At 46.5% G+C, this 24716-nt stretch overlaps 2 protein-coding genes across 16 annotated transcripts in view; one reads left to right on the forward strand and one right to left on the reverse strand.

Moving 5' to 3' along the window:
• Positions 1-7871, forward strand: part of CD247 (CD247 molecule) — a 57608-nt gene extending 49737 nt beyond the window's left edge. For 2 of the 3 annotated variants that reach the window (XM_027784655.2, XM_055802858.1), the window contains exons 3-8: positions 21-74; positions 1490-1573; positions 2292-2327; positions 3341-3397; positions 5273-5314; positions 6771-7871. In XM_027784655.2, the coding sequence (XP_027640456.2) occupies positions 21-74; positions 1490-1573; positions 2292-2327; positions 3341-3397; positions 5273-5314; positions 6771-6836 (339 nt within the window). In that variant the 3' untranslated portion in view covers positions 6837-7871. The remainder of the gene's footprint in view (positions 1-20; positions 75-1489; positions 1574-2291; positions 2328-3340; positions 3398-5272; positions 5315-6770) is intronic. The other variant, XM_027784656.2, reaches the window with a different exon arrangement.
• Positions 7872-8007: 136 nt separating this feature from the next.
• POU2F1 (POU class 2 homeobox 1) overlaps positions 8008-24716 on the reverse strand; it is a 123060-nt gene continuing 106351 nt past the window's right edge. For 8 of the 13 annotated variants that reach the window (XM_055802852.1, XM_055802854.1, XM_027784624.2 and 5 more), the window contains 4 exons: positions 24241-24346; positions 23463-23808; positions 22533-22621; positions 9132-21369 (listed from right to left, as the gene is read on the reverse strand). In XM_055802852.1, the coding sequence (XP_055658827.1) occupies positions 21059-21369; positions 22533-22621; positions 23463-23808; positions 24241-24346 (852 nt within the window). In that variant the 3' untranslated portion in view covers positions 9132-21058. Of the gene's footprint in view, positions 8954-9131; positions 21370-22532; positions 22622-23065; positions 23257-23462; positions 23809-24240; positions 24347-24716 lie in introns of those variants that run through there. The other 5 variants (XR_008747012.1, XR_008747011.1, XR_008747010.1 and 2 more) reach the window with 5 other exon arrangements.

Genomic DNA, 24716 nt, shown 5'->3' on the forward strand with positions numbered 1-24716 from the left:
CGGTATGCTCTCTCTTCCAGCTTAGCCAGGCCTCTCAACCACAGCTGCGACCAGGTCAGGATGATCTGTACAATGTAAGTAACTACTGGGTTTTGTTCGTTTTCAAATCTGCTACCCAGACAGACCTTTTCGGGCACTTACAGGTAGTGAATTGCCTGTGGATCTGAAAATCTTTGGATGACCCAGCTAATGAAAGCACTGTACCCAAGTGTGCAGCACAGCAGTTGTAAGGAGAAAAGATCAACACCTGACAAGGGCAGCTTCTGTTGTCACTTATCGGGCTGGATGCTAGACGGAGAGATAGGCTGTAGGCTCCTGATTTGATCCAATGAGCTGAAGGTATATCAGGAACCCTGACTGTTTCAGAGGCAGTGCTCGGTGTGCTGCACCGTGTAAACCACCTGCCAGAGCTGTGTGTGTGCAGACACCGGACTGTTATACATGGTGTGCACGCCCCAGTTGCTCACCCGGCCCTCTGCAGTCAGCTTGCAGCGCCTGCTGTGGCCACTCTGCACCCCTCCGGTGACTCACAGGCATGCCACAAGCCATGCTGCTGATTGTTATTTAATGCGGTCTGGAGAAAGGACAGATGCCCAGGAACGCTGCATTGCTGGCTTTGGGTGGCTGTAGCTCCTTGTGTCATCAAACTTGTGGAGCCTGAGTCATCCCAGCTTGGCTGTCTCTGGCCCTGAACTTTCCTGTTGCTCTGCAGCCAGACCTGTTGTACTAGATCATACCAGAGGTGTACCCCATCTGCTGTGCCCTGGTCACTGCAAGCAGCGGATGGCTCTTCAGGCACTGAAAGGACAGATGGAAGATCCTGTCTGTCCTTCCAAGCTAAATTGCTCACTCATGGCACCATTAAACTCTAGCTATTTTTGCTATGTCTAGTTGTATTTTAGGGTTTTTTTCTCTCATGCTTTTGACCATAGCCACATCCTGTGATGAGTTTAACTGTGTAATAGATGAACGCTAATGCATTTTTTTCAAAGTGTTGCCTGTCACCTTTTCAGTAGCACTCTGTCAGCTGTTATTCTGACCTGAAATCTTTCCTTTGCCTTCTTCCAAGGTAACCTTTCCCACCTAAGAAATGTGTTGGGCATAAAATTTCTGTAGCTTCTCGACGCAAATTTAGATGAGTTGTTCTGCATGAAAAAAATCAAGCTTATGGATCTTCACCCACCAGTATGACAGAAAGCATGAAAGTCAGAGACCTTCCCCCTCGCACTCTCATTTTCAACTTATTCCTACTTAAGAAAGGTTCTGGATGCAATGCCTTGTGGTTCTGTGCTGCGCAGCCCACTGTTTGTCATTTCCATGGCTTAGTCGGAGACATTTTTGTTGACAGTTGCATTAAGGGTAGAAATAATTTCTAGCTCGGTTACAGTACTCATGGACACCAAGGTGGGTTCCCTTTCTTTTCCTGCGTTAAGTCAAGACACGTTTTCTCATGATCATAATGTCCATCATTGCTTCTTACTTGTTTCAGAAACTGTCTCGTGGACAGAGAGATGAATACGATGTTCTGGGGGCAAAGCGAGGTGCAGACCCCGAGCTGGGCGGGAGACACCAGGTAACTACCTCCCACATATGCACCTTCTTACTTCTGATCTGGTTCCTTCCTTCTCATGTGTAACCGCTGTTTAAACGTGCAGGCAGTCGTCACGTGTTTGCTAAGCACCAGTGCCTTCCTGGAGAGGGAACGGCAAAATCTGTGTAGTAACTCAGGCGTCTGGCAGCGTGGCAGGGACAAGAGGAAACCTTCCCCCCTCTCCTTTGATCTTCGCCCCCTGCACCCCCACCCCGCAGCCACTGTGCTGAGAACTTGCAGCCACCCAGAATAGGAAGTGACACCCAGCCTTGGGGCGGATGCGGAGCAGGCAAGGCAGGAGTGGGTGTTTCACAAGAGCTCGCTGCACGTGATGCTGCCAAACAAGCGCCGACAAAGTAAAGCAGCAGCCAAAACAACTGTTTCTGCTGCAGAGACCAACAGTTTCAAAGGAAAAGGGAGGGGAAACCTGCATCAGTGTGTAGGGCTTGCCTGCAGGCAACAGCTGTAGGGACTGAGCAGAGAAGAACTAAGTGTTATCAATTATTAAAATTAAATCAAACTTCCAGAGAACAGGTTGTCTTAACAAAGCCTTATGGGTGGAGGCAAGGTGGGCTGCAACGGGCATGGCCCGTCCCTCGAGCCGCAGCGGGGCCTTAAAGCAAATGCACAGGCACATACAAGGTGGGGGGGGGATGCTGGTAGTGCAACACGTGGGCAACTTACTTCTTTTGTTTTACAGCAGAGAAGAAAGAACCCTCAGGACACCGTCTACACCGTGAGTAGTGAGAGGTGGAGAGAGAGGAGAGGGAGGGATGGCTGGAAATAGCAGCTTCTATTTCATTAGGGATGTTTTTTCCCCCCTGCCCAATTTCAGCCTTGGTTCAACCTTAACAGCTGCTTTCAAAGACTTCTCTTCCCTTCTACCCCTCCTTTTTTGCTAGAAAATTTCTACTCATTTCTCTGTGATAGGAGAAAAACATTGAATGCCTGGGCCGATGGGGAAAAGGATTTGGATCAAGACACCTGCTGATCCCTTTTATATTAGCCATTAGTGACTAACCAGCCTTCGTCCCATGTGACTGGTGCTGCAGTATTTTATGTGCTTGTTCTCAAGCCTGTCTGACAAAGGCCAAATGCCACTGCATCTAAGCGTGGCTGCTTGGGAACATCTTGATGTAATTGATTGAACTCTGGCCAAATGTGGTGGTCCGTGCTCCAAAGGATAGATATATGAATGCTAATGCTCGTGTCTTAACTCAGGTCTTTCTGGGTGTTCAGTGCTTGCTGAGAAATGAGCTGGTTTCCAAGGCTGGTCTTCACCGTTATTGAAGCAGACGCTCTGATCACAGCTGGTGATAAGCATTTGGGAACCGCTTCCCTGGATGGAGGAAGGAAGAGCTCCTCTTTCTTAACCTTCACCCTGCAGTGTTAGACTTCCCTTTTCTCTGGGCCTGAGCTTCTTGTTTGGGTTTGTCTCCTGAACAAATGCTGCTTAAAGCTTTTCTTCGGAGAGCTTTGACTGTAGTATCTGGCGCCAGTCTAGATAAGTGACTTGGCTGAGGGTAGAGTTACAATCATTTAAGTGTTTGGGGTTGAGGTGGTATTGATATGCTAAGCAGGTTTGATCATGTATAGCATCTACTTAAATGCACATCAGTCAAGTCCCACCACTGTGCCGCCTTCTCTGGAATATATCGGAGTTTTGAAGGCAAGGCAGTCCCAGAAGCACAGGCTTGGAGTGTAGTCATTCTTCTAACATGCTGACTCTTACCCCTTCTCTGCTTGCAGTCACTCCAGAAGGACAAGATGGGCGAGGCATACAGTGAAATCGGAATGAAGGGAGAGGTGAGTCCTACTTTCCTTCCTGGTGAAAGCCCGGGATGAAAAAACCTTCATTGCCGCTCCCTTACAGAGCGGTAGCCCCAGCTGCCTTGCACAAGGGAGTCCCCGTGTTGCACAGCACCTGCAAGCACAGCTGACAGCAGGTACCCATTTCCTGCAGTACGCGGTGTGTTTGGTGCAGCAGTAAGTCAGACGTGTAGCTGTAGCGTTGCAGTGGCTGTACAAGGTGGAGATCGGACAGTCCGCCTTGTCCCATCGCTATGAGAAAGCGCCTGTACAGCAGCAGCGTCCCTGGGCAGGCTGACAATGTCAAGGGAAAACATTTCAGCTTTGGGACAGCAAAATTCTGACGGCTGCCCCAGCGGAGGGGACAGAGGGTATGAGGTGGGTGAGGAACAGATGAAGGAAACATCTGGTTTCAAGCACTGCAGTGCCTGTGGCCCGGCAACTGGCACTAGCTGAGCATGTTCCTGCAGAGTAGTTCAGAGCGGGAGGTTCCCGGTTCCCCTCCACGGGCTGTCCAGGCTGCCCTGCTCTATAGGCACGGGGAGCGTCTGTGCCCGTTTTGAGGGAAGTGATGGGGGAAACATTCTCCTTCCTCCACCGCCGCTCTCAAATGCTCGGGAAGGAGCGCAGCAGTTACGTCGCAGGCTGGCAGCAAAGGGACGGGTTTAGCTCTGTGCACAAACTGCGGGGGGAGGGAAGCTGGTGGGAAAACAAACCCTCTGGGTACGCTGCTTATGGCAAAAGGAAAAATTGCTGTGACCTACACAGGTTCTATTTTATGTCAGTGTCTTACACAAAACTTTTTATTTCCCTCCGCAACATGAAAATGGGGGCATTTCAAAACAAAGTTGAGTGTTGAGAAATGTTGAAGCAACACGGACATTTAATCCTCTCCCCTTTTTGATTCTAATGAGCCTCTGCCATAGCCAAGCCCAGGTTACGAGCTATGGGTTTATGAAGCTGCTCGGTGTTTTCGTGAATGTTTCTGTTACTGGGGGGATGGAACGCCAAAACCCTTGTGCCATTCTAGACGCGTGATCATTTAACCGGCTGCTGCAGTTGTAGTTGTGGCAGGCGCTGCTCCCTGACAGATGTTGGTGACGCAGGCAGTGCTCTGCTGCAGTGGGGCGCTTCTGACGTGCCAGCCTCCAGCCAGGGGGCTGCGAGCTCTGCTCTCCCTGCTTCTCACCTGGATGGCGGATGCTCGTGCACAGCTCAGCTGCTTTGCCTGGCACCTCCTGCGAATGCAGCAGCGAGGGGGTTCAAGAACCTTTTTCTTTGTACGTGGCTGGTCTGAGTGACCTTGTTCGTGTGCTCTGCTTGTACCGTGACAGTCCCAGTACCTGTTTCACTGAATCCTGGGTGACTTTGTCCTCAGACAGCCTTATCTGCAGTTCCTTCAAACATCTAGAAAGCTTACAAAACGTGTGCTGGAGAATTTACTTGCTTACCCACGTTTGTCCAACAGAGCGCAGAGTCCCTCAGGCACCAGGTGACATGCAGCAACTCAAAAAAATGCAGCCCCATTTCTTCCAGGTGTGCCTTCAGCTCATAAAACAACCGGTGTCTATAGGAACACTGCCAAATCTCTAGACATACAGTAAATCAGAGAAGTAGCAGGATTGTAACAGTATGACAGGAAAATATGTCGGCAAACCAAAGTAACTTCCTTTTGTTTCCAGTCCTTGCTGTTTTCTCTTTCACAGCCCTTGCAGCACGTCTGGGCTGGTCCAGATTTCACAGTGCAGAGGGTGCCCAGGCCAAGCACACCTGCTGACCCTCGCCACAGGATGGGGCAAGTCAGGGGTTTCTTTTCTTCTTGCATAACTGGGAAAGCCCCCGTTAATCTATGGCTGTTTTTCTTTCCCAAAGCAGCAGAGGCGGCGAGGCAAAGGGAATGAAGGGGTCTACCAGGTAAGCAAATGCCCAGCAGCTGCTCCTCTCAGCTATCTTCACGGCTTAACTGGAGCCTGTAGTTACTTACATACCTGACCGCAGCGTTAGTGACGCAGGATGATGCTGAGCTGTAAAAGCACCTTTCCGAGGGCAGTTACTCAGATTCAGGGCAAAGACCACACTGCTGGTGCTTCGGTAAAGTGGCTGCATGTTCTAAATACAACCGGCAGGAACGCCTGTGGAGCTGCTCTGGTAGGAACCATCTCCACAGTCCTACATCTTGCAGGCACCTTTGGACTGCAGCAGATGTCGCATGCAGCTCTGTCTCCGAGCTGGTTAACAGAAACCTTCAGGCTGCCCGACGCTGTCGTAACTCCAGGCAGCGGTGGTTCAGCCCATCTCACTCCAGTGTACAAACTGGTCAGCACCTCTGGCCCCCTGGTGTGCGGGGCCAGCTTCAGTGCTGCACAGACCTAACGGAGGGCATGGGGTCCTCATTATTTGGGCCACCACGCACAGCTGTTCCAAGATACATTTTATTTTCTGTAGAAGCCTGTGCGCTGCCACTGACATCTCAAAATGACAAGAGTATGTATTAAAAAAGTCCTTCTGGTGCAGGACGTGCCAGGGAGTTTTCCTGTAATGTGGCATGTTTGTAGCTAACGGCACTTTTCCTCAAAAGCTGCTCTGCCGCGATATTCGCAGGTAGCTGATAAGCAGCAGTATCTTATCAACACACTCGGCGTGCCACTACATTCATAGCAGAGTGAAGGCTAGCTACAAGTTTTACAAGCAGGTGCCACCTGTCTTACTAAATCCTCACTCACAGAAGCCCCCGTTACCTCTGCCCTGGTGGCCTCCTGGGCTGACCTGTGGCTCCGCCACGTCTTGCAGCGCCCTGCTCTTGGAGCAGTGGGTGCCACGGCGGCAGCAGGGGTCGGTGACTCGCCCCTTACAGCCGACTTCCCACCACCAGAGCAGGCTGGCGGGAGGAGGACTGCTGCGTCGCAGGAAGGGGTGTGAGGAGATGCTTCCCGGGGTTCTCGGCCATCTGAAGCCCTGCTGCCAACTCACCCAGAGCTGCACCTGACTTCCCTTCCAAATTAAAGAGGAGAAATCTAGAGAACGAAGCTCAGAATCTGACGTCTATTCGTTTAGTTAGCGAAGCTGACTCCAGCACCAGTTAGCTCTTGGTAGTCAATAATACGCCAATAAAACGTACTCCGACTGGTTAGGATGAGTTGCTGTAGTCACGCTGGTAACAGTCACCTGAAGGCAAGATGCACCCTGAATAAGTGATAGCTATTGACACCATACAAAGACTAAGGAATCACAAGTAAAAACCTCTGTAGGAAAAAAAAAAAAATAAAAAAAATCTAGAATTTTGTTACCGAGCCCCTGCCACCCTGTTCCTGACAAGTCAGCTAGGGAAAACTAAAGCACTCACACGTGTACCTCTTTTTCTCTTTTTCAGGGACTCAGTGCGGCGACCAAGGACACTTATGACGCTCTCCAAATGCAGCCTTTGCCCCCCCGCTAAGTGGGAGTCACGGGGGGGATGGGCAAGAGGGAGATGCCCACCTGCTTTAGGGAGGAGGGAAAGCCTTTGTCATCCAAAACAATCACTGTGTATTTCCTCGGTGCAACAACCTGCTTTGGTTGGTGCATGGAGGGAGCATGTGTGGACTTGGGTCAGTCCCTTCTCCCTTCCCTCCTGAATCACGCAATTGCAAGCTTTGGCTATTAAAATGCACAGATCTGTAAAGTTCTTTCCAATAATAGTGGTTATTAGGCTGATTTTTGTAAGATTTCTGTTGTGGAAGCAGACCACACCTACCGACACAGCTGTTCCCGTAGCTCTTGCTACTTGCCTTCCAGGGGTATCAATCATGTAATTATGGTTTCATTCCATTTAAAAAACTTGTAAAGCTATACAGGGCTGCAGTTAGGATTTCCTGTAGTATTTATCTTCAGAATGTTTGACACAGGCCAGCTAGACTTTTTGCTTTAAATTTACCTTCTAAAAACTGCTTCAGTGGAAGATGACTTTTTTTCTTTGATAGTAAGAAGTGTGATGTTCCTGTAGCGAAGGCCAGAGGCTGAATGCCAGCTTTGCAATGTGAAGAAAACGAGCACTAAGCTCCAAGAAAAGATCAAGCGATGGCATCGCCGCTGATCCAGCACCTGGAGCTAAACATGAGCCGGGCAACCTGCATAAGAAACCTCTCAGAAAGCAGACGATACCCCCGTTACAACGAAACCCAGGAGAATGGGCTTTCCTAAAGAGACCAATACTGGGAAAGCCCGGAAAACTCCCCCTGGAGAATCCCATTTGGCTGAAGCGTGAGGCTGAAAACATCTGCCCCCTCACATTAGCAACATCTGCAACTCTCACTGCAGAACTTCCCACTTCTGGGCAACAGACACTGTAGGAGAACCAATGTAAATGCAGTTTCCACACCAGTCTATCATCAGCTTACCTTTACAAGATGATGCAGGTATCGTTCAAAGAGATACTAGTGCAATAATGTAACGTGTTTCTGATGAATTAATAAAGCCAGTGTCAAAAGCCTGAGCGTGCGTGTGCGCAGTGAACAGCTGTGGGGACGGTCCGAGCGCATCGGCTGGTGCAGTCAGGCTGGCTGGGCCGACTCACGCCCAGCCAGCTCCTGGGCAGGCTGAGGAGCACAGTATCCCGACAGGGGAGCTTCCAAACACATCCTGGGAGGTGGGATGGGATGTTGGAGAAATGCCGTACGCCTGAGTACTAAAGGGACACTCACTCCCTGCTGCATCCCCAGCTTTGCCCGGTGACTTGCAAGACTCTGCAGTGAAGCCTGTAAGCAACTCGGCAAGGACAAAACCAGCCCAGCAAAGCGAAGGGCATTTTCACTCGGGTCAGGAGCTGGCCAGTCTATCCCATCCCGCCAGTCCCGCCAGAGGGAGCAGAGCTAATGGAAGGCTGTGGGAGCAAGAGCTGCTGCTGCGGGCGATGCCCAGGTGAGGCTACGTGTTCATTTCTGAAGGGACGGGGTTAGCAGCAGAAAAAACTTGCTGTTATGTGAATTACAAGGCTGTGCCTAACTTCTTAAATAGCAACACTGCACCTGCAGTAGGTGTCCGCAGCTTTTGAAGAATATTTATTTACAAGACACTAAATTAGGGCAAAAAAAAAAAAAAAAAAAAAAAAAGTAACATCCCGTGTGTGGCACATGAATATTTCTTGCAATTAATTTTCTAGATCCCTTACTGGTTTTCTGCAATGACAAGAAAAATGTGAGAGAACTGGGTGACTCCTCAAACCGCTGCGCTGAAAACTGCAGTGAAGCTGGCTCCTGCAAAGCCCTCTTGTTCCTGATGCGAGAGCAAAGAGTACTGAAAATAGCTTCCTTTTGTCAAATCACAATAACCCGATTTGCAAGATGTAAAAGTCACAAGTTTCAGCAGTCATAAAATACCAACAACTAAACAATGGGGAACAAACTCGGGGGGGGGGGGGGAGCAGGAAATCACCTTTACGCTCTTTATACATAAATGGATCTTCATTTCAAAGAGCATCCAACACTTCTTTCGGGGACACTTCACCGTAGGTGTGAGCTGAATCTTCTCTTTGCCTTCGGGAAGCAACCGAAGCTGTTTTTTCTTTTAAGGGAAGAGCTGATAATACAAAAGTAGAACAAAAGCTTCAAGCGGAGCACAAAAAAACCCTGGGTGCTCCTCCCGTTTTGACAAGACAAAGAGCATAAAGAACAATCTTCTGGCCTAGTTAGAAGCGTTGCGGGGAAGGGGAATTAGCCTTCCCCCGACACAGTTAAAAAAACTACAAACAAGTGCATACATGTTAAAACACTTGGAAAATGGTTTAATGATGTTTACAACAGAAATGAACTGTACAATTACAGTAAGTTTAATATATATAAAAAATTACAGCAGACAAATGCATCTACACAAAATCTACCTTTTCATTCTGATTTACTGTAATCTACACAATCTCTCAATGCCTACAGCTATCTGTAGGCAACCACTGGGAAAATAATAATAATAATAATAATTATAATAATAATTATAATAATAATAATAATAATAAAGGACATCTTTAAAGAGACAGCATTTTGCCTTCCTCCTCACCCCTAGTGTGATCAGCAAGGTTTTGAAATGTGTGGGACTCTCACATTTCAGTCTCAAGAAAAGCTTGGGTTGCGCTTGGGTACGGGTACTCCCACCTGGCCCTCCATTTCAAGTGTTCTGCTGACCTGAAGCCGATAAATGCAGTATACAAGGAAGGGCAAGAGGAAAAAAAAAAAAAAAAAAAAAAAAACCCAAACCAAAAAAACCAAAACACTCCCAGCCAGTGTGTAAGCAGGCAGTTGCACAGAGCAGTGAAACCGTGAAGACCAAAAATTCACCTGTCTGAGAAAGGAAGCAAAAGGGGACTGCCCAGGCGGTACAGACATTCACAAACCCTCGACCCTTCGAAAACTAGCAGAGGATTCAGAAGAAAGGGCTTGTTTTTCGACTCCCGATTCTTCATACAAAGGGTTAGTTTTCAAACAAATGTGTTAAAATATTATTTAAAAAAAAAAAAAAAAATTAAGCTACTTCCTCTTTGGCCCATCCCTTAAAAACAGTGAAAACCCCTTCACGCTGAGAAAGAACCTCAGGTCAATGGGGAAAAAAAAAGAACATGCTGTCTCTTTAAAAAGTAAGAAAGAATCCCAGTTGGGAGCGGCCGTCAGTGAAGATGCGATCCAAATTGGCGGTCTGGTGGAAATTCCACATGGAATATTATGTACAGTTTAAAAACCCTTAGTTGTTTGTTGTTTTTTTTTTTTTTTAATTATTTATGAACACCTAGGCAGTGAAAACTGTTATGTTAATACATACATAGACACACCCAAAACATACAAAAATACTATTATTTCAAACTACTAAGAATAGGACAAGTTCAGTTATCTCCATGCTATGACTTTAAGAGCATTACACTGAAACAAACAAGAATTTAAACGACAATTTTTTAATATCCCAGAAATATACCAAAATATACATCTAAGCTTTGGAATTACTGAGGTTAGACTAATGCAAGTGCTGGGTAATCGTACTTAATACACAAGTCTAAGGTTCTGCAGGAAAGAAATTATCTTTGGTATCTGCATCAGGCTAATAATATTAACATTTGGATTTTGCTTTGGGATAGAGCTTGTATGACCCTAGAACCAAACACCCCCCAATCAACTGAGATTAAAAAGATCCATGTAAAAAGTTCCTCCATTTGCAATCCCCCCCCCAAAAGTTAAAAAGTCACAGGCATCTACCTAGCATAAAAGGTTGAGAAATACAATGCATAGTTGCACAGTGGTGCTGCAAAAATAAAAGAAATCTAGAAAAAAGGAACTAGAGGAGAAATGAAAAGCTGCTGCTTCTTCTTTCAGGGATTTCTCACAACAGGACAGCCTCTTCCAAGCAGTGACGGGGGGAGGGGGGAAGCTCAGAAGTGCACCTCAGCGTGTATTAATCAACGTCACCCAGCCCCCAGAGGGTTAAAGCACCCAGCAGAGCAGCCAATCCTGCACCCAAGTCTTCAGCTCCTCAACCCACCTGCGAAGCCCCCCCCCGGCCGCCCCCTCCCAGCGCCTGCGCCCCAGGTTTCACCCCCGAGCAGCGAGTTTCTTCCCGGGGGCACGTGGGGAGCCAGGCCCGGGGCAGTGCCCCTCGCCCGGGGGGCTGCCCCCCCCAGGGCTGGCAGCGACCCTCACCCCGGCCTGGGCCAGGCCGGCCTCACAGATGGGCTTGGTGCTGAAGACGCCCTTTGTCTTTGGTTTGTTTGTTTGTTTTGAGTTTATACAATCATTAGGAAATCTTTGGTTTTGGCTGGAAATTTTAAAAGAACAAAACAAAACAAAGAAACCGCCCCCTCCCGACTTATAGCAGCCACCGTGACCTGACAAAGCTTCTCTTTCCCATGGGGGTAGGGGAACTACATTCAAATAAAGATGGACCGGGTTAAGGATGCAGCTTCTGGCCAGGTTGGAGAGCGGGGAAGGGATAACAGGATTGTCAAATAATAAAGAAGAAAATTAAATATTTGGAGATTTCTTTGCTCTTTTTTTATTTATTTGTTCTCTTTTTTTTTTTTTTTTTTGCTTTTTTTGCCTTTTTTTTTTTTTTAATTTTTATTTTTTGGTCATGTTAAAAAGTGAGTCGCGTGTGTGCAGCACTGGGGCTGAGAGCGCCTGCGGGCCCTGGAGCTCAGCGCAGCCCCGGGGTGGGGAAAGGCAGCGTGGGTGGGCGGCCCTTTTCGGCGGAGAGTGGAGGGGAAGGGGGGTGGATATTCACAGACTAATCAAGAGGACCCCTTGTAACCAAAGGAAATAAGATACGATTGCAATTTGCCCTCACTTTGCAGTAGCTTTTCAGCAGCGACATTCAGAGGCGTTGGGGGTCCCTCCCCAGGTGGCAGGTCACGGGGTGCTATAGGCCAGAGTTCAGTGTTAAGCAGAGGAGGGAGGGCAGACTTGGCAACTCTGTAGGGTTTGGAGAAAGTTAAAGCAAGTTACTCAGTTACGAGTTAGAAATGAGGTATACGACAGCTCCTGTACCTGTGGCGGATAAACACCCCACACCTACTCACACCTAGCCTTAGATACTACCACAGAGGAAGGAAATGGAACAACACGACGGCACTGGCGGGACGAAGGAGCTACTGCCCGGGTCCTTCCCACGGGCGGGCGGCACACCAGGTGCCCCGCGGGGACCGGTGCTGCTCCAGACCTCTCCCACCGCCCGCGGGCGGCTCGGCAGCCATCCCTCCCCTCTCCCGGTCCGCGGCGGGGGCCAGGCCGGCTCCCCGGGAACCGCGCTGATCTCCAAGCCTTTCTGACCTCCAAGCCTTTCGCATCGCGCTTTCCCCTCGGACTCGCTCGGGTGAGTCACCGAGGCCGACAGACGGAGAGTGAATGGGGGAAGAACTACAGGGTTTGTCTCAACTGCCTTGTTCTCAGGACACTGTCACGGGTGCTCTCGTTCCTAGTTTCTCAAGGGGGCTGTGTGTCTCCACGACCCGCCCCCTTGGCATGCCCATTTCCAATGTCTTAGGCTTCGTTCTTGGCATAATTTCGGATTTCTATAGCACCGCAACATGCCGGCTTCGTCCACGCACAGCGTTACCACGTTCAGGGAATAGGGCTGGAGTAGCTGCTGCTACAAAACTCAGCAAAGGCAGTACGGATCCTGAAGTGGGGCCTACAACAGATAGGAGAATTTGGGGAGGAAAGGGGAAGCTAACGTGATAAATTAAATATCTTACGCTTTAAAGCTCTACCGGAGAATACTCCCCAGCAGACGGACACAGTTTTTTTAAGACAGATCAGCGTTTTGGTCTGAGCTACTTGACAATGTCCTGTTTGGTAGAGAGATGAGATAAGGCAGAGGGGGGATGTTCCAATTCTGGGGCCGAGCCTCAGCAGCTCTAAGGAACACCAAAGGGTATCATCTTCCCTCGCCTCCCACAAGCTGTTTCATTTCCTTCCTCAGATTTGTTTTCCTTAAAGCACACCTTGTTTTCCACTTCTTTTGTTCCAAGTGCTCTTTTCTTTGAGAAGTCATTTCTTCAATATCCCTATTACCTACCTATAAATCTAACTAGCTCTTTGAAAAGTCACACAATATTAATACCACTTTTACATAATGTCAGAACAACAATTCTATTAGTAAAGCTTTCAGTGAAGTTCTGCAACCCGATTGGTGTCCGGAGGAAGAGTAGCTGGACAACCCACCTCTCCCCCTTCCTCCCTCCCTTTCTTCACAAGAGCTCACCAAGTTCACGGATAAAACAACTCAGCCCAATAGCACGATACATGAACATGTACAAGGCTACTTTGGGGAGCAAAGAAAGGAGTCTTCGAGGCCCCTCCCTTACGAGAAAGACCATATGCAAAAGCTGTTGAACAGACTCTGACCTTGGACTACACTGCTTCCACATTCGAAGGAAAGAAACAGTTTTCCCTGACTGTATCCCAACATCAGCCTAAGACCTGCAGCACTGGGCAAGCCCCGCACCCCGTTCATCTCCACAGAGCCGAAGCAGCTCCGTGCGGAGGAGGTGGGGGTACCCACAGGAGATGAGGTCCTTACAGGAAGGGACACTGACCCAAAGCTCAAAAAAAACCCCACCCAGCTTTTCCTCTTACCCGCTCTGAGAACAGCAGAGCTGACAACTTATCAGTGCCTTTGGTTCCCTACGAGGCCACTGGGAATTCTCCCGCCCCAGTGGAGTCGAGCTCCTTTAGAAACCCACCTCCCTCGGTCGCCACACGCAGCCAGGCGCACACGCTTGCGCACACATGCACTTGCACACACCCCCACGCGCTCCCCCCCGCCCCTCCCCCGCCCCAGCAGCCTGGAAGGGGAAGGAGAGGGGAGCCAGCACCCCCCAGGGCAGCACCCGCTCGCTCTTCGGCTACTCCCACCGCCGCGACACCGAGACACGCCAGGAGAACGACCCACTCCCTCGCCAGCAACCCCCCGCAGCCCCCCCCACCGCTGCCGCACAGTATTCCCACCCTTTCAGGCGTCCCAGCCGGGGGTTAGGAGTAGGTTAGCTTTCACTTCTCAGTTTGGTTTTTTCTTTCATAGTTTTTGGTCTAGACAGGATTAGCATTGCTATTAGAAAAGGAAGTGTTTAAAAAGTTTTCCACCTATCATCAAGCACTACAAGCCCTACATTCAGTAACAAGACAAGGGGGATAAAAGGAACCTGTTTCACTTTTTGCTCTCCCAGATAGACTTAAGATGCGACAACCATTCTTCTCCCTCCCCGAAGTTAAACACAACGGACCCAGTTCAGCTCTGGAGCAACTCAACTAACTGAAACGGATTTACACCACCTAGGTTGATCCTAACCCGGTACAGCCACCTTCTTTCCCCCGAGCCTCCCGGACACGCGTTGCCTCGTCTTTAGATCCCGGCGAAGGGCAAGGAAAGGCCAAGGGGGAGGGAAGCGTGCGCACACTCGGAAGGACCCTGAACAGCAACCCGATCAGTAACCTGCATGCCACCACGTGCTGTGCTGCAGATTAGACCACAGATAAACCAACCAAACAACAATCCCAAACCCAGGAGCGACAAAATGTTTCCTTTGGCAAGACAGATACAAGGAAAAAAATTCATGAGCAAACATTTTCCTTCTAACACAGTCAACCCCATTCTCTGCCCCCAACATCCACCCACCCCCACCCGACCCTATAAAGTTGTAACCTATAAACAGGATCTCAAATACATACAGCATAATCATGTTTATCAATCATAATAAACATCAGTTCAACTAAACTCTACAGCTAGAATTATCTCCACTATTTATAAAGTTTGCTTTTATCTTCTGATTTATTTTTTTTTTCAGTTTAAAACCAGTTCTGCGACAATGCTAAGCTATGCTGAGGTATTTTATGAAGGTGCCAGAAGCCAGCTGCTACCCACAAGTATTGTTCTCAGAGCTGTATGGTGCTACCTTGCGCTGAGGGAAGACGGGGAAGGAACACGGAGGGAGAGGGGAGGAGAGAGGGGGGGGAGGGAGGGGGCCCAGATCATTTCCAGTCATGGACGGTTCTTAGCAGGGTGTTGCAGATGGAGCTAAAAGCAGCCCCGAGACAAAGCCCAGTAGTTGCTTGGGTCTGAGGCATTTGGTCAGAAGAGAAGTACCCGATAGGTTCTACGTGCTGACCTGACTCGTCTGCTCAACTGAAAGGTGTCTCTTCCCTTCTCCCACAGTTAAACTATTTGTAATTCCAGTGCAATCTTCCTAACACCCTTCTAACAGCATCCCACAGGGGTGAAAGCTCGGAGCGTGTAACCCCTAAGCGTGTCCTGGGAGAAGTGGCAGACAGATCCAATGAAGACAGGTAAGTCGAAAAAAAATATCAAGTTCTTTTTCCTGCGTTACTCTGCGTGCTTGTCTGTGAAGATACGCAAGTATAGGAATCGCTTCTCGTCATCGTTCCAAAAGCACTGAAACGACTTGCGCTGACTTACAGGGAACCAGGTGCTGTTCAAATCACGGAGCCAAAGACAAGAACATTTTGAGCAATTGCAAAGAGTGAGCCGATAACTTTAGGACAAAGCCTCTTCTGTCAAAACCCTTTAAAAGTGTTTTAGGGGTCTCCCCACTGGAAAGAAGGAAAAGACTCACGAGCAGCACCGGGAGTGAGATTTAGTGACTGAAAAGAGTAAAACCTCTGCAAGGGATGTGTCTTGAATTCTGTATTGCTATAGTATTTGGGGAAGGGAGGGAGAAGTAAGAGGTATTGGCTGCAAAAATATAAAGGAATTTGAGTTGGCTACGTGAGAACTGGCAATCGTAAACCCGGTGAGGGGCAGGCAGCAGGTGAGCTTACTCCTTTGGTAACACTCCACCCTAGGCAACAGGCAGGTGTACATCCTACAGGCACACCCAGGCCCCGTGGATAAACACCACTTAACCGCTTCAGGCAGAAGAGGAATAGGGAATAGTGACTCTTAGTAAAAGTTAACGTGGCAATAAATAGATCTACATTTAAAATTTCTGGTTTAAAACCAACTATCCGTGGACGTGGGACTCTTAACGACCATGGGAAGCTACGTGCCTCCCTAGGATGATCGTGCAAAGTAAACTTTTATCTAAGAAAGTACCAATTGATATTTCAGATAAATTAGATGTTGTTTTGGGTTTAGTATCTGTGATATGGTTCTGGTGTTCTGCTCCATTTGTAACACAGAAAGAGGGAATTCCTGTTTCAAAGAATGTTGCTCTGCAGGAACATGCACAGCGTTAAGGAATTAACACCGCTGTCTCCTTCAGTAACTCAACTGCAGAAATGTGTGTGAGCCAAGCTCACTGCAAGGCTTCCAGAGGTGACATTTAAACATCAGCACGAACCAAAACATTCTGTTATAGTTCCAAGAGAAATAAAAAAATAAAGACATGTTCTGTTGCTCACAGAATCGTTGGCATAGATGCACACGATGAATTTTATCTAATGTGTTTTGGTAACAGCCATTCTCTTACTGCCCCCTGAGTTAAAACCGGTTATTTCTATGCTTTTTTTAAAAAAAATAAGAATTATCCTAGAAGATTTTGGCAATATACCAAAAGATCAGAAGTACTGAATTTTTGTCTACATTTGATGTTCACTGTAAAGTATGTAAAATTAAAATAAGGGGTAGAGGCAGTGGATTGCTCTTGTTGAAACGAAAAGCTATCATACTACAACAGAACATTTGTCCTCCTACGTTAAGATCAGCAGATGGCTACTTCGCTCAGTGTTGGCATCCTCCTGATTAACCTAAAAGGTGTAAAAATCAAAAGCTGTAACTCCAAATACATCAGGAGCTATACTGTTTCCACTGAAAATCTCTTTATCTTTAAACTAACGGGCTGACAAAAATTCAAACTTGAAGCTTCTGATGTCCTAAAAAGGTCTGTAACTGGAGACTTTGGATGTAACAAGCCTGGTATCTCCTCAGCAATTTTCCGAGCGCAGGCACACCCCCCCTCTCAGAGCACCATGAGACTAACACACAGTGCACAGTAACTCAGAAACAAAGTGAATCTCCTTAAGGAGATTTAAATAGACAGATGTGACTCTTGTAAAGCAGCCCTGTCGGTGTGTACTTTCTATGAGCTGTTCATGAATCATTCTACGACTAGGGAGAGTGTGCCTTGAGGAGATCAAGTGTGCTAAAGCCAAACTAGGATACATTTTCTTAACATCAGAAAAAATTTCATCACCAGCCTACACCTCATCCTGAAGCCATCTCCTAAATTGTTCTTGACCTTCAGGGCGTATCTGTGTATCTCTTGCTTTTTGAGCTAACCGTCCTTGACTATAATGAGAGTTTTTCACCTTCTCTTTTCCTGCATATGTACTTTGGCATGGTCGTAACGATGAAAAGCAACCCATACGTCTTTAAATACAGAGACATGGAGCTCTGCAAAAGAGATGCTATCATCCTTTTCTAACACGCTGTGAAATTCCTTCTGATCATATTTACTAGGTCTGTATACAATTGTTATTGTCTCTTTTCAGATGCATCAATTTCTGCTGTCAGCACGATTATGATTTAAAAAAGAAACTTCTCCTCAATTCTACTACACCATCTCATATTCCTTTCATGCTCTGAAGAGGTAGATGTACTCTAACTAGTATATACACTCTAACTGGGCAGATGTACACCCATTGCCAATCTGATTTCTGTCTTTCACCTAGCCACTGGAGGCAGCCAGCATCGGTGACACCAAACACTGCTAGGGATGACGAGCAGGGCTCCAGGAGCGACAGTCGGTCATTGGGATGTTTTAGGACAGTGAATCAGAGCACACTGCTGATGGATGCCATGGGATATGTGCTGTTTGGGTATTCTGTCAGCTTCTGCCAGGAAAACCAAGCCCTTTCTGGATATGTGGCTACTCTTGAGTTTCCAGTTTCTCTCAGAAAAAGACTTGCTAAGAAAATCCCTGGAACCTGGGCCCCAGAGAGGGTGATGGGGTAGAGAGGAGGAGGGTAAGGGGGTATAAGGTGCTCACACCAAAGCCATGTGACCAATGCAAAGGTAGTCAGGAAAAAAAGCAGATTTTTATAATAAATAAACCATCCAAGCTGCATTAGTGTTCCAGATATGTACTCAACAAGACCCTCTCCCAACCACAAACCAGCAAGAATGGGACATGAAAACTCATTCAGACAGCTAATGGCACAGTCTCTTTGAACTGAAGAGAGGATTTTCCGCTGATTTAAGGCCCACCTTTCTTTGTGTTTCCTAGATATATGCAAGGACTATGCCCCCCCACCCCACCACAAAACCCTTAGGGGGTAGTGGACACATCGGAGAAAAGACCGGTAGTATCCCCCTCCCCTTTAACATAAAAAGCTTCCGGATAAACCGTATTTTTGCACAGGCGTGAAAGTAAGCAGGAACTTTCAGAGTCAGGAATGAGCATTATAGCTGCAGGTTTTCCCCATCCTCTTACTTCACTGAACGCAAGTCCCAGGGACTTGCATTCCTTTGGTAGACTCCTTCGCAGTCCACGCTGTGGCCTCCAGACCTACACAGCGTGTACTGGCATCTCCTGTTCCACTTTTTCCCTACCTCCCTGAAGCTCACCCAGTTATACCTTTCGCTGCTCTGAAGCTATTACTGCCAGCCATTTCCACTCCTGCAGTATTATTCACGGCCCTAAAAGCCTCCTGCACAGCCTGAAGCCATAGAGACACATCAAAAATACCTGGATTTATCCATACAGGTGGGATGGGGGTGGGACCTGTTGGATTAACAATCCCCTGACATTGCCATTCTATTTACACATCAAATAAAAGAAAACAAATTAAAATCAAGTTAAGAGTCTGCCCCAAGGATAACACAAATCATCAACCAAAGGAAAAAAAAAAAAAAAAAGATTAAAAAACAAGCAGCAACGTTTATATAAAATTAATAAAAACAAAAGACAAATGAAAAAGAAATTGTCAGTAGCATCTATCGCCTCTCTGCATCTGAACTGCACTTATACAAACTAGTCCATTAGTACAGCAGCTTGCTAGAAATTGACTTTGGTTCAAGCTTAGTTTTAAAAAAATAAAACATAAAAAAAAATCAAAAACACATTAGAAACGGTGGACGGACATTTGTTAGTTTCCCTGCTTGCAGTTCACTAGTTTTGAAGTTTTAGGGATAATCGGTTTAAATACTCAGTAAAACAGGAAGGTGGAGAGTTAAGAGATGGAACAGAGCAAAAACACGGCGTTGGGGGGGAGAGATAAGGGGTTCTGCCACTTGAGTGCAAATGCAAATCCCACATGCTCAGGTCACAAACCAAAGCACATGCAGAGTTTAAAGTTGCTGCCTTCTGGACCTTGGATGAGAAGCTCCAGGGTCCCCCTGAATCATCAACAAAATGAACATAGCTGCATCAGCTCATTATTTTAGGACACTCCGGTGACAAAAGAAAAGGGGGCGGGGGGAAAGGGACTCTTCTAATACCCTCGCTAGCTAAAAGTAATTTAGTTTTATACACATGGCAGAAACCTCTAAATCCATCAGGAATCGAAAGTTCAGAGTGAACTGCATTGCAGTGATCCAGTCTTCTTAAAAATCTTTTTTTTTTTTTTTTTTTTTTTTTGGTTCAGATACTAGATTGTATATTTCAGAATATACAGATCTAACTTCTGTACAGTTCGTTACTCTTCCTCATCCACGTAAATATCCTTTGCTACATGGATCAGAATCAACCTTGAAAAGACAGTTACAGTGGCAGGCAAGCCCTGACGCTCTGGTCAGAGATGCTTATTGCCGTTTTTCCGTAGTTAGCAGCATCACAGCTCAGAAACTACATGAGATCACCCAGGCATGTGCAAAGCCCCAGAGCCAGCTCTATTGTGTTGGCATAAACGGTGGTAACTTCTGCTCTCGTAGCGCTGGCTTCTCTGTTTTGTAGCCAGAAGCACTCTTTTACTAGAATGTTTTTCTACATACAGTGCTGGAAGCATCAAAATTAATAAAGGCAAGGGAATATTGCTACGAACAGGGAGAATCTGACCTTCCGAAATTCTGTACCAATTCACCTGGCGAAAATCTAGGGCGGTAAATGCCGCTTTACATACTGCCAATTAGCTTGGGTAACTTGACATTTTTGAAACATTGGTGTATGCTCTTAACAGCAAAATCAAATCAACAGAACAGAAGAGCCAGCGGTATGTCACACAAGCTAGACTCGGGAGGTCGAATCCCACTCTCTGAAGTAAAAAGGAACCATGCACAGAAAGCTAAGAGCAGAATTTGGCCATTTTGTCTAAATAATTGAGAGAAGGAGAACTGCAGTTCCGAACTAATTCCTACCTCTGCTTAAAAAGCACAGACCAGCCTGGAAGTTTGCACACAATGATCTCTACCTGCTACGCTGAGCTTCCTGCACAAATGATGAACATAAATTCTTCTGACCCTTACAAGTAACCGTCAGACAAATTCAAGGATGAGGAAACCATTCAGAACGTTCCCAGAAGATAAGGACAGAAAGTCTATTTGTGCTCCATTCTTCCTTCTCCACCCTCCCGCCCTCCCCCCATGGTGTGGGAGCTCGCTGAAAATAATCCAGGAGCAAAAGACAAACGCGTCCAAACTATATATATAAAAATAATAATAATAATCATCATCATCATAATAATAGAGATACACCAGTAATACAGGCCTGCCTAAATTGTACCAGTTAAGAAAGGAACCCCCAACACGATTGATACGATTATAAACACCTTGTATGACATAATGGCCTGTACAACAGACCTATAAAATGATAATTAAAAAAGAAAGATATTTAGACCAGAAAGAAACAAGAAATCCCCTTCCTATGTTTGAGGAGTTGATAACCCACCTTAACTTGTCATTGTGACTGCTGGAAATGATAAGTAGTCCTTTCACTTTTTTTGTGGTTTTTTTTTGTGGTTTTTTTTTTGTTTTTTTTTTTTTTGTTTGTTTTTTGTTTTTTTTTTTTTACATTTTTGGTTAGAAAGTTCTCCGATCCATGAAGCGATCCTGAAAAGACAGTGTTTATTATAAAATTAGGCAAATGTCTGTCCCAGCTTTAAATCCTTCCTGTTTTGCTTTTGTTTTTTATCTTTTTCCTTCTCTCCCTTGTCCCCAGCAACACGGTGAGAGGATGCCCATCATTTTCAGTTTATAAACCCCGCTGGCAGCCAGTCCCACCGCACAGTGAAACAGGCTGCTGGCAGCACAGCTCAGCCCGGCTTACTGTGCCTTGGAGGCAGTAGTGGTGGTGGACGTGGCCCCGCTTGCAGAGGCCACCGTGAGGAGAGAGTTCTGGATGGGCTCGGCTGAGGTGGAGGTGGCGTGAAGGCTGGCGACTGGTCCAGAGGCCCCTGCGGAGGCTGCAGCTGCAGAGACCAGGCTAACCGGGTTGCTGGTGAGCAGAGAAAGGTTCTGAGGGTTCAGGAACAGAGGGGCAGTTACGATGTTAGGAGTACCTCCAGCATTGGCAAACACCAAGTTTCCAGTTGCATCCAGTGATGTTATTGGAAGAGAGCCACCAGATGCAAGAGCTAAAAAGGGAAAGGCGAGCAAGGGAGGAGATAACATCAGCAGTAAGCAACAATGCAGAAAGTGCCTAAAAGCAGCCGGTCTCTGCGTTTTCCTTTCTCTGACAGGCGTGCTCTCTGCACCACTAACGCCAGCCAACTCACTGGAGGTTGTTCTTTAAGAAACACAAGTCTTTATGAAGAGCAGACAAGACCTTGCAGATACTAAAATGCCGCTGTCGTCTGTCTGCTCCTAAAATAATTCCATCGCGCCTTTTTTTCAGATCTCTTCAGCGCAAGTCTATGCTTTCTGCCACAGAAAACCTGTATATTCAGGCAACCTGTACTGGAAAGGGTCGAGGTGAGCGTGCACGTGAAATGACAGCTATGACAAGACGAAGAAGGTCATGTAACCTTGAGTGTGGCGTTTTAAATGTTGACATATAACCACTGTTACTCTCACCTGTCTACAGGGTTCAGTCTGCCTTAGATTATGATCTCCTAAATTTATCTGTGACACTTTGCAAAATGGGTTTTTTGTACTGTGGAAACAAGATTTGCTAAGCTAGTTAAGAAGGTATTTGAATACACAGGTTAGCTAGCTCTTTAGGCACTTGCATCACCTGATTTTTACGGATGAGAAACTACAAACTGAGAACAACTGCTAAAGTCAGTGGAAACTTCTGGGTGCGCAGCACTTCCGAAATAGATCTCTACTCTTCTGAATAAGGATTTATGGATTTGAAGTTCTACATTAGGATTTTAGGAGGTAGGTTGTTTGTCGTGGGTTGCTTGCTCAGAACTGCCCTCCTAAGAGACCTCAAAAGAGCACAACTCTGCTCAAGCTTATGCTAGAAGAGCTATAAAAAGCAAATCTCTAACCTGCTGGAGATACATGCCAATGGGGGAAGATAATAAAATAAATTCCAGATCACATGCAATATCTTAAATGCCTCCCGTAAATCGCTACAAGATCATACACAATTCTAATCCCCTTTGTGAAGTTGTACCGGCTCTTATCTCTGCGATACATAAAATGTATTTGCACATTTAAATTTTGTAAAACCTCTACTCCTATATCATTTATATCCCATATCAAGGAATCAGTGTTCTTTTTTGCTAGAGAAAAACAAAGCACGTAAACTGAAGTTGTATGACAGACGTGCATTAAAAGCAACACTACTGACCTTGAATAGTTGCCAGTGTACTGTTGCTCATCAGGGCTGGGCTGAGAGCACCACCTAATGTCCCTGGATTGAGACTGAGTAAGGCACCTCTGTAGGAAGCAAGATCGTGGGAAGAAGAAACAAAGACAAAAGAAAGCAGTGTTACTTGTAAAGGAAAGGTTGTCACTGTTCAGAAGTACACCATCATATTTAAAAAAAATAAAAGGGGGGGGGGTAGGAAAGAGCAGAGATTAAAGACTAATTTTAATTTTAGTTTAGTTTAGTTTTTCCTTCATGATGCCTTGAGTAGACATTGCTATGCAGTTAGCAACGTGCCTGAAGTACAGGCACTGTAAATACACGACTTGCATTGATTGTGCTGTAAAATATTACTGTAAGGTATTTTGAGGAAACTGCCACTGGTTAAAGAGCTATCATCATATCCCAAATTCAGGTAAGAAAGATGTAAATCAAGAGGAATTGAAGAAACAAAGAGTAATCTCTCAAAGCAACATTTTTTAAAACCAAAACTTCAACAATACATCATCATGCACCTTTTACAGCTTCTTGCTCATGATGGAGAAATGAATACAGAGGTGTGAAGTGGGTCTAGGCTAGCTCTCCACTTTACAATTAGTAGAACAGATTCTATGATTCACTGGTAAGTTGCAGCTCTTAAGTCAAGCTCTGCAGTGGGATGGATGATTTATCAAATGACAACATTGCTGCAACACAGCTTTTTCATCTGTAAAATGAAAACAGTATTTGTGTACATTGATAGGAATGGCCAATTACCATCTACAAGTAAACCTTCAGAATTTGAGATAAATGACACTAGAACCACCAAGTGAGCTACCAGAAAATAGTGATACATAAAAGCAATTTATCCCAAGAATTCTCCTTCCCTCTCCTGTCATCTCACCTAAAAGGGTGTGAAAAATTCATTCTTACCCAGCTGCAAACTGCGAGGATGCCATCAAGCCTGGGTTTAGTCCTGCTGCAGCAGCCATGGCAGCAAGACTTGCATTTGCAGGCAACTGTGCAGCTCCTTGTAATGCGGCTGCTGCCGCTGTTTGCAACCCTGATGCCGTTACCATCACCTGGCTGGTCCCAAGGGGGGAGGACAAGGGTGTGGAGGTTGTCTGTGTTGTGCTGGTCTCACTGGCACTGGACGCCTCTGAAGTGGAGGCTGAGGCAGAAGGGGAAGGACTCAGGGAGGGTGATGTCACTGCTGAAGAAGCTGGAGGTGCTGTTGAAATCACTGTTGCTGTGTTGTTGGAGGTGGTTTCTGTTGTGCCTAGAAGGTTGATTCTTGTTAGACCAGTACAAAGCACAGATACGACTGAACAGAAACCACTACCCACCTGAACTCAACTGCACATCCAACTGACAGGGAGACAAACACACATTTCTGTAGGACCAAGAAGCAGCAAGAGTCCAAATGAGAAGCTCAGACTACTATGAAATGACACTTCCCACCAGGAGGCTGAGGAGCTCTAGAAGCTAGCAATGGAATATAGCGTATTTCATTTCAGCATCACCTCTGAATTTATCTCCAGAGAAGTCAACTGAATGGTCATAGAGACTGAGGCTTCCTAATGGAGTAACAAGGAACAATGACAAGAGTGTCCTGGGATACCAGCGACCAAGCCTGAATGACCTTTTGAAAAGTCTTAAAAAGGGGAAAATGGTAGAGGTGAATGCGGGGGCACGAGAAATCAGCTCTTACCTGTGACAGACAGACTAGTTACAGCAGGACTGGTCAGAGGGAGCACAGGATTGACAGTCAGGGTTGTAGCTGCATTGCTAGTCACAAGGCTTGCTGTGGTTGCCACCTGCAGGTCACAAAAGAATACAGCTGCTCAAAGACAAAGAGTGGGCTACCAGACTTGGATTTCTGCCCATCCTCAGCCGAGGATGTTATCATGGAAAATACTGCATACGAACTAACTTTTTTTGTTAAGTCCGTCAATTTATCATTCCCTGGACCAACCACAGTACCTCCTCTAATATAATATAAACAGTATCTCTGTTCTGAATCATCCGTATTTGAAGGGAGATATATCCATTACATCCATACTGCCTCAGGACTGCAAGTTAGCCCTCCCTCCCTCTCTGCCTCCCCCCAAAGACAGCACCTTGTTTTAATAGTCACTCTTACCGAAAGAGTTACAAAACATATTATTTCTGCATGGCTTTTCTTCT

The sequence above is a fragment of the Falco peregrinus genome, chromosome 4, assembly GCF_023634155.1.
Source record: "Falco peregrinus isolate bFalPer1 chromosome 4, bFalPer1.pri, whole genome shotgun sequence".
In the NCBI taxonomy this organism is placed as follows: Eukaryota; Metazoa; Chordata; class Aves; order Falconiformes; family Falconidae; genus Falco; species Falco peregrinus.